At 34.4% G+C, this 10453-nt stretch overlaps 1 protein-coding gene across 1 annotated transcript in view; it reads left to right on the top strand.

Moving 5' to 3' along the window:
- Positions 1-9377, top strand: part of Slitrk4 (SLIT and NTRK like family member 4) — a 12050-nt gene extending 2673 nt beyond the window's left edge. Inside the window, exon 2 of the mRNA XM_028754145.1 lies at positions 1264-9377. Within this exon, the coding sequence (XP_028609978.1) occupies positions 1314-3827 (2514 nt within the window). The 5' untranslated portion in view covers positions 1264-1313 and the 3' untranslated portion in view covers positions 3828-9377. The remainder of the gene's footprint in view (positions 1-1263) is intronic.
- The last annotated feature ends 1076 nt before the right edge of the window (positions 9378-10453 follow it).

Below are 10453 nucleotides of genomic sequence, written 5' to 3'. Positions count from 1 at the left end.
TCTGTCTCTGTCTCTCTGTCTCTGTCTCTGTCTCTCTCTCTCTCTCTCTCTCTCTCTCTCTCTCTCTCTCTCTCTCTCTGTGTGTGTGTGTGTGTGTGTGTGTGTGTGTGTGTGTGTGTGTCTGAGCGCACATGCTCGTAAGGTGTTGACTTCAATGGGTTAATTTTTGAACCACTGGACTCTTCCAAGAAGTAATTTTTCATTCGTTTACAGGCAGGGGCATGGAGTGATCATTTTGGAAGGATGTTTGGGAACTGAGAGCTTTATGTAGAACTGAAATATGTAGAATTGAATATATCTGCTTCTGCAGATAAAGCTGTTCAAAGACTATGGCATGTGGACTCCTCTTCTTCAGCAGTGACGGGCTGTGATCTGATACACATTTAACTGACCAAGGGGTCAATTGGGACTGGATTCAAACTGACAAATGAAGAACAGGAGAGGGCCAGGCAGGCAGAAGAGCCAGTTCTGGTGGGTGAAAATCCTGGGAAATCAGCTGAGTGGTGTAGGAATAAGCAGGTCCCTTTTCTGCTTTCAGGGACTCAAAGACAAAGGGCTTTTTAACCCCATTTGAGAAATGACTGACAGCAAAGTGGGTGCTGTTCATTAATCTGACAGTTGGTTTTCTAGAGCTCCATAGGGTCACCTGTGCTTTTGAAGGCGGCAGATTACAGAAGTGAACTGATTCATGCCAACATGCTTACTTAAGTGCCAAAGCAACAGCAAATTCTTTCCAGGGCACTTTTTTAAATAGCTTTTATAACTGTCTCTTTAAAAGGAGCCCAGTACTCCCAGTGTCATCCTCTACTAAAATCTGAATTCAGTTATGGTCTCTACCCAGCCTCTGTATCTAGCAGAAGCCTGGAGTATAGATTTCCACCAACTGAGGGATCTTTGTGGAGTAGAGGACATGAAAGAAATGATGCTCTAGATATGTTCATTTAAGTTGCAAGCTTGAGGCTTGTGCTTACGGCAAAGTTTGGTGATTCAAGTTAAAAATTGAATTTATTAAGATCAAAGTATGATTTAAAATCTCCTTTCTTACTGTTTTTGTATATTCTACACATGTACATTTTGTACAAATTACAAATGTAAAATATGTGACATTTTGGGGTTACTATTGTTCAGTGGAAAGCAAATCTGGCTATATTGAAAAATGCAGTGCTAGAGATGCTAGCCATGTGTTCACAATGGGATGATTTAAGCACAAATATTTTTTTCAAGGAATGACCATTGAAAAATTGTTTTCTTTTTATTTTTTAGATTGTTTGTCTTTATTCAGAAGCATAGAGTTGTTTGCTGATTGCAAGAAGATGTTTCTTTGGCTCTTTCTGATTCTGTCAGCCCTGATTTCTTCGACAAATGCAGATTCTGACATATCTGTGGAAATTTGCAATGTGTGTTCCTGCGTGTCAGTAGAGAATGTGCTATATGTCAACTGTGAGAAGGTTTCAGTCTACAGGCCAAACCAGCTGAAACCACCTTGGTCTAATTTTTATCATCTCAATTTCCAAAACAATTTTTTAAATATCCTCTATCCAAATACATTCGTGAATTTTTCTCATGCAGTATCTCTGCATCTGGGAAATAATAAGCTGCAGAACATTGAGGGAGGAGCCTTTCTCGGGCTCAGTGCATTAAAGCAGTTGCACTTGAACAACAATGAATTAAAGATTCTCCGAGCTGACACTTTCCTTGGCATAGAGAACTTGGAGTATCTCCAGGCTGACTACAATTTAATCAAGTATATTGAACGAGGAGCCTTCAATAAGCTCCACAAACTGAAAGTTCTCATTCTTAATGACAATCTGATTTCATTCCTTCCTGATAATATTTTTCGATTCGCATCTTTAACCCATCTGGATATACGGGGAAACAGAATCCAGAAACTTCCCTATATTGGAGTTCTAGAACACATTGGCCGGGTTGTTGAGTTGCAGCTGGAAGATAACCCGTGGAACTGTAGCTGTGATTTGTTGCCTCTAAAGGCTTGGCTGGAGAATATGCCATATAACATTTACATAGGAGAAGCTATTTGTGAAACTCCCAGTGACTTATATGGAAGACTTTTAAAGGAAACCAACAAGCAAGAACTATGCCCAATGGGCACAGGGAGTGACTTTGATGTACGAATTCTGCCTCCATCTCAACTGGAGAATGGCTTTACCACTCCCAATGGTCACACTACTCAGACAACCTTACACAGATTAGTGACCAAACCACCCAAAACAACAAATCCTTCCAAAATCTCTGGAATTGTGGCAGGCAAAGCCCTCTCCAACAGAAATCTCAGTCAGATTGTGTCGTACCAAACAAGAGTGCCTCCTCTTACACCTTGCCCGGCACCTTGCTTTTGCAAAACACATCCTTCTGATTTAGGACTAAGTGTGAATTGCCAAGAGAAAAATATACAGTCCATGTCTGAATTGACACCAAAACCTTTAAATGCCAAGAAGTTGCATGTCAATGGTAATAACATCAAAGATGTGGACATTTCAGACTTCACTGAGTTTGAAGGACTGGATTTGCTCCATTTAGGCAGCAATCAGATTACTGTGATCAAAGGAGAAGTATTCCACAATCTTACCAATCTGCGCAGGCTTTATCTCAATGGCAATCAGATTGAAAGGCTGTACCCTGAAATATTTTCAGGACTTCATAACTTGCAGTATCTGTATTTGGAATACAACTTGATTAAGGAAATCTTAGCAGGCACCTTTGACTCCATGCCCAATTTGCAGCTACTGTACTTGAACAATAATCTCTTAAAAAGCCTGCCAGTTTACATCTTTTCTGGAGCACCCCTTGCTAGACTGAACCTGAGAAACAACAAATTCATGTACCTACCTGTCAGTGGAGTCCTTGATCAGTTGCAGTCTCTTACACAAATTGACTTGGAGGGCAACCCTTGGGACTGCACTTGTGACTTGGTAGCATTAAAGTTGTGGCTGGAGAAGTTAAATGATGGGATTGTTGTGAAAGAACTGAAATGTGAGACGCCTGTTCAGTTTGCCAACATTGAATTGAAGTCTCTCAAAAATGAAATCTTATGTCCTAAACTCTTAAACAAGCCATCTGCATCATTCACAAGCCCTGCGCCTGCAATTATGTTCACCACTCCATTGGGTCCTATTCGAAGTCCTCCTGGGGGCCCAGTGCCTCTGTCTATTTTAATCTTAAGTATCCTGGTGGTCCTCATTTTAACTGTCTTTGTTGCATTTTGCCTTCTTGTTTTTGTGCTGAGACGCAACAAGAAACCCACAGTGAAGCACGAAGGTCTGGGGAATCCTGAGTGTGGCTCCATGCAGCTGCAACTAAGGAAACATGACCACAAAACCAATAAAAAAGATGGACTGAGCACAGAAGCATTCATTCCACAAACCATCGAACAGATGAGCAAAAGTCACACCTGTGGCCTGAAAGAGTCAGAAACTGGGTTCATGTTTTCAGATCCTCCGGGACAGAAGGTCATGATGAGAAATGCTGCTGACAAGGACAAAGATTTATTGCATGTGGATACCAGGAAGAGACTGAGCACGATTGATGAGCTGGATGAACTATTCCCTAGCAGAGATTCCAATGTGTTTATTCAGAATTTTCTTGAAAGCAAAAAGGAGTATAACAGCATTGGTGTCAGTGGCTTTGAGATTCGCTATCCTGAAAAACAACACGATAAAAAAAACAAGAAGTCACTGATAGGTGGTAACCACAGTAAAATTGTCGTGGAACAAAGGAAGAGTGAGTATTTTGAACTGAAGGCAAAACTTCAGAGTTCCCCTGACTACCTACAGGTCCTTGAGGAGCAAACAGCTTTGAACAAGATATAGGTCATGTAATCTGACTTCATACAGAGGACATTATTTAATGATGAAAGTGCCTTTTGTTGACTTCTAACTTCCAAATACTATCTTATCATTAGGCATAGAGGCAGGTGTTTCCAAGGGTATTTCATTAACTGTAGCTGTAAAGATGTGTCAAGTAGAAGAGAATTCCCTTAATAGATTTTACTACATAAAACGTATACTGTGGAGTCCTGTGGGGATACTGCAAACTCTATTGCCAAAGGGATGCTTTATAAACATAATACACTGAATTTAACCTCAAGAGGCAAATCAGTTTTGTATCCTGATGCAAAACCTTCGTCTCTTTGTGCTTTGTAAAGCAAACTCAAGAAAACTGGTACCAGTGTTTGTACCTCAGCTGGGTTCTTCATCTTGCACGTAGATTAAGTTGGTGAAACTGGAATAACCCTTTTGATTTGTGGCATTGTAACAACTCTGTGTAAAGATTATCTAAAAAGTGTAAAAAAAAACCAAATAAGCATGCAAAGAAAGAACATTTGATAGTATTTGTAAATTGGTAAAATTTATGGCCTGCATCTTGAAATCGCTGGATTTATAATGTTAAATTGTGCAAATACTTGTTTAAAATATACCATGCATTACATAATTATAAAATAAATTGAACACTTTAAGTATTACCTGTCTATACATAAAAACCTAAAGGAGAAAAAAATTAATGTGAGTTACATAGCACTTGTGGTGATCTAGAGAAAAATATGATGTTTATCAGAATTAAACATGGCTCAAATTAAACTAGAGTTTGTTCTCAGTTATGTCAAATACCCACAATCCTTAAAGGTTGTCCAAAATTAGCAAGTGCTTACCATGTGAGCGCACCCAAAGCTATTTTTGTAACATAATTCATATTTATGAAGTACTTTGTATACTAAATAAGAAAACATGTATTCCTTAATATGTATTTAATATGCTTGACTTATTCTCCTGATCACAGCAAATTTATAAGTAAGTATAAATTTAGAGAAGAAAAAGAAATATAAAAATGAAACTGAAGCTAATGTGTACAGAAATATTTTGGACTGTGTGATCAGGTATAATTTAAAAGCAGAAAAAAATACAAAAAATACAAAAAAATAAAAAAAAACAGTTCTGTGCTATTCTTGTGAATTCAGCATATTATCTTCAGATTTGTTACCAAACTGTGCATTTTAAAATAGGCTCCTTAGTTTTATAGTATTGTGTCTGGGGCAGTTGTTATTTGCCATCAATTGTCTTGCTTTTCGGGGTTCTACGAGCTTAATTCAAATAGTTTTAATTACAATATTTAACAAATTAATGACTAAGGTTAGTAGTATCTTGTATGCATCAGTATCCTGTTCTTTCATCATTCTATCAGATAATCTAGTAGAAATGTAAACATCATGGTAATCATGGCTATCAAAGCCACCCTGTTAAATGCTTGCACTGATTTCAGATGAATTCATGATCTACAACTGAAATGCCCCTGTGTTTGCGTGCGTTGTTAAGTTCTAGATCAAAATTGGTCAAATGATTGAAGTATTTGATAATGGGTTGATATCTGAAGATGTTTAGGAGCTAAGATTAGAAAATCAATATTCAGAAAGTCATTGTCTTCTTGGTCAGCTGTGTATCTCTTTCCTCTCTCTCTCTCTCGCTCTCTCTCTCTCTCTCTCTCTCTCTCTCCTCTCTTTTTCTCTTTCTCTCTCTCTGTCTCTCTATATCTCTGTCTTTGTCACTGTCTTTCTCTCTCTCCTGTGTGTGTGTGTGTGTGTGTGTGTGTGTGTGTTGTGATGAATTACTGTTTTATTCAGTAAGCTAAACAAGAAGGAATATAGATATTCTTCATGAATTTCAAGCGGCAGATCTTTTGGTGTACCTTCCTAAAGGATATTGCAGTTAAAGTTGTAACAGCAATCCCTTTATTAAACACTAATTTCAAGACTTTATGTGTTTGTTCCAACTTTTTAAAAAGAAAAACTGGACATTATTACAGGAGTGTGTATATGTATGTGTGTGTATGTGTGTACATGCATGTGTGTTTGAGTGTATTCACAAGTATAGATAATTTGGAGATTTTTTTTAGATAGCAAGTAAAATTCTCCCTACGTATGTGCTGGTGCTCTTAAAACTTTAATGTGTAATTTTCAGTTTCATGACAATGTCTGTGAAAACTTTATATGAATATAAATACATCCAAACAAATAATTGCTTACTGATCTTGAAAAGAAAAGAATTACATTCAAATGCTAATTTTCATCTGCAGTTTCATAAGGACATTTAATATGCCATTACCATGCATGCATGCATCCATGGATTAAAGGGCTCCTAATGCACACTGACAGGATAAAGACGCAAAGTCTTCTAACAAAGTGTTTTTGTTTATACCGTCAATAATGTGTGGATTCAGAAATCTTAAATGGACACTTATAGGAGGAACCAGAAAGCTCCATGCATAAGCTGGGACTAATAGGTCATTGGGATGTTGCATTTTTATTCAGTATGGTGGTATTCGGAAGATGCTTCAAGGTTTCCGCAAATTGTCAATCCTGAGTACCTGCCACCTTCTCAAAGCCTGCTGTAATATATTGGCTATCTCACACTCTTCTGCTGAAAGCTATTAATGTTCAAAATATTTTTAAGAAAAAATGTAATTTAATTGTACGTGGTTATTTGGAGGTTCTAATTGTAAATGGAAGTAACAAATCCTTGGTTAAGGCTAGTATACTTTCCTTAACTAAAGTCATCGTGCCTACATTATACCGTGTATGCTAATTTGCACCTGTCTCTCATTAGTTCTTGTATCTTTTATGATACTGTAGTTAGGTATAAATTCTGAGTTTAGTACAAGAGCAGTTAAAATACTGTATCTACATTTTGTTGGCTTCAACTATAATCTTGATGTTAGTTTAACCCCTTGAGGTATGTAAATGGTAAAAGATTTTTTAGTGACTTTGATTAAAATCTTAAAAGCCAAGAAGGGATCATTTCCAGTGTGGTATGACACATCGTGGCCTTTTTGGCATGATATTCTTGTGTATGGACTGTGTTAGAACAGTTGCAGAGAAAACTAGATCTTATTAAATCAGTGAAGGGGTGAAATAATATATTGTGTCTGTGTAATATAAACCAAGTTTTAAATTATTTTTTTATGAAATCAATAAAAATGATTCAATTCCTTAAAAGTAAATCTTTGTGTAATTTTATGAGAAAGCAGCTATTAAAGTACAGTGATTCAAATATATAAGGCAATTTATATCCTATACTTAATTTTCCATGCTAAATGACAGTATCAACAAATATATTAATTAGGATGTTATTAAAGACCATTATCATTTGTTGATTTACACAAACATTTAGTTTTGTACACCATAAGGATGCATAAATACTAAAGGTCATGGCCTCCTGAGTAATGTCATAGGTATTTTAGAAATATCAGAGTCAATCTTAGAAATGTTTGGAGATAATATTAATCTACAATATCATTTGCATGACTTTTACATGGAGAGTATATGAAATGAGCACAGTGAGATTGTTTTTTTTTTATTTTTTGTTATTGTTGCATCCAAAGAGTTAGGGAGAAAATATATTAAGAATGTATTTATAGTTGCTATTTTGAAATAAAGTGGAGAATATGTATTATATTGTTTTTACCCTGATTTGATTATTTCTATTTTAGATTAATTCATTTTAAAAATCAAGTAATGCTATAAAATATAATGTAAATCACAGCAAAGAATGAGTTTTGTTTGTGTTGAATTACAAGAAGAAATTAGAATTCATTGAATGCCATTTTTTGGAAGTATTAATAAAATTGTTTGGTACAATGGTATTTCTGAAGCAGCATTTTGTTAAGTATATTTATCTTTTCATTGTTTTTTTTCCAGAAAAAAAAAACAGTAACCAAACTGATTATATCCCTCAAATTTGAGAGTAAGATATATAGCTTTATAATACTGTTTACACTCAACTCAACTGTTAAGCCTCTGTTAAAAGATGTTTTCTTTATAAACATAGTTGCAATATGTACTCCTTTGTAGTAGCAATGAGAACAGTTGTCAGACCACATCAAAAATCAATATATTTTGATCCTTTTACATTCTCACTATTTGGAATGTAACATAACTTTAAATTAGCAAATGCTAGCATTTAATCTGGAATATCAACTCAAATACTTTTAGAGAAACTTCAGAACTTTTACATTCTATAGCAAGCTTGACTGATTTCAAGTTACCATGGTAAATGGTTATTTTTAACATAGTTTCTTTTAAAATAATCAAAAATATCAGTCAATCACTTGATGCATTTGCTGTGGCTAAAATATAAAAGGTGAACCAATTGCATTATAGTGAAATTGAGAGCAGAAAAAAATATCAAAAGGCTGCATTTACTATAAAGTGGTTTTAAATCATGTATCCTTAAGCTACATGAAGCCAACAAAGTGCACAGAAGTATAAATTAAGATTTCTGTGGCTTTACAACTAGACATAAACTGTGCTGAAAGTTGGCACACTATAAATAGCAAGCACAAGGCATTTTTTTCTCAGTCACACTATTATGTAAACAAATGGCACCAAATCAAAGGCCATGCTCATGTTCTATTTTCATGCAATTCAATTACTTACTAATCTATTGGTTGTATCACTTACTAGGAATAGTTACAAGTTAATTGATGATTTTTATCTCTCAATTGCAGATTCCTAGGAGATCTGTCTTTTGTGAATTTAAAACCAAATGGGAGGTCAAGTGAACCTAAATAACTTATTTTTTATTTAGGAAAACTGCCTCTAGTGTAAAATTTAATTTAATTTTATTGTATTGTTTTCTTTATTCTATTTAGTTTCCAGTGATTTATAGGATAGAAATGGAGAAGGACAATTTAAAGAAAGTGGTTTTACTATCTCTTCTGTGAAATATTATGACTTTCTAAAATTTTGTAAAATTTAATTTTTAATTTGTTGTTCTTATACCTACACAGGGGAAATACATTGACACTCTGAGGCAATTGAGTACTGTCCCATATAATATGTGACTGGGAGTATAAGAGATTGGAACACAAAACTGCTTGTTAACTACAAGTTAGATTTACAATAGAATCCAGAACCAAGAGATAACTGTTCAGTCTTTCCCTATAGTTTACTTTTGTAGACATTGCTTGCATATAACATAGATTCTAGCCCTTCTAATATTATAATCGAAAAGACAAATTGTTTTAAAATTTCACAAATGAAGTCTTTAGAGAGCAAATGGGAGTATACAATGAACCAATATGTTTTACTTTTAAATTGAATATAGAGAGAATTTCTCCCAGTTAGTAATCCACAAATAGTAGTTCATGTCCGATGTTGTTGATAAACTTCGAAGGAAGCCATGTTGTACAATGGATATTAATTATGACAATGTTTGAAAATCATACTAAGCTCTGTTCTCCCTATGAAAAATTGCAATGTATATTTCCATCATTGTTTTATGTAAACTGAATCATTGTACTAAAATTCTGGAGTTGGTATGGAGTAACTTTAATGCTGTTTTCATGAATAAAAGTCTTTTCTTATAGGTCATATATGTAGCCATTCAGTGTTTTTATTATTCTGATATTAACCAAGTTCAAGAGCAAAGAGAAGTTTAAATAATTTGCTATTTACTTTGTACAGTTTTATTAGTTTATATAATTACAGAACTTATATCTCTACACATGCATAAAGAGTAATATACAGAAACAGTGAATGATACACAAATATGGATATCTCACTGATAAACATTAAAATGTTCCCGTCTCCTGTAATGTTTACAAATGAAGTAGCTATTTCATCCCCAGATAATTACTTTGTTTTCACTTTATATTGAAATATAACCACTGAGTTGTATATAGTAGTAATTGGACTGAGCTTATCCGCTGACTCTCTTAGATTTCAGGATTTCCTTTTGATTTTCCTAATTTTTTAAATTTCTCATTTGTGTGTGCTTAGTAAATGACTGGTGTCATGTGCTGTTCACAGAACACCAGATATGGTGTCAATCAAGCCTCCTATACAACCTTGTGTAAACATGCTCAGAGAATGACGTAGGGTATCGCTATATAAAATAGGGAATCCAAGGGAGATGTTTATAATTAAAAATTACTAGAACATGTAAATCTATTTTAAAAGAAGGACCGTTTAGTTGAAACTGATAAATAGAAGTTCGATAGGACAATGAGGTCAAGGAGTATTCACAGAAACAAATATCGTACCTGAAAATTTAATTGCTGAACAATCTTTATCTTAAAAATATATAATGTATTTGAATCATTTTTTTACTTTACAATTTTTCTTTTAAATTAATATGAAATCCTAGCAGTCCCTATACAATCTTCATAATTATATTTTTCAGATAAATTGGTCTAATAAAACATCTAGTTACTTTTGATATTTCTCAGATGATAATTTTTGTTGAGTAATGTTACAGATTGATGTTGAAGACTTCTGAATTGTAACTATCTGTTAAAATGATGACAGGCAATATTTTTTCAAGAGAAGTACTAGGCAAAACATATATATCATAGTAAAGTATTTTTAGGAAATAATATAGATCGTTATAAGCACTTGCATTCCAATGTTATATTTAAGTCTTGTTAGGTCTTCTGGTTTGTTTTC

This window comes from Grammomys surdaster, unplaced genomic scaffold (genome assembly GCF_004785775.1).
Source record: "Grammomys surdaster isolate TR1022 unplaced genomic scaffold, NIH_TR_1.0 125982, whole genome shotgun sequence".
NCBI lineage: Eukaryota > Metazoa > Chordata > Mammalia > Rodentia > Muridae > Grammomys > Grammomys surdaster.
The sequence above is the reverse complement of the archived record's forward strand: the minus strand, read 5'-3'. Positions and strand labels throughout refer to the sequence as shown.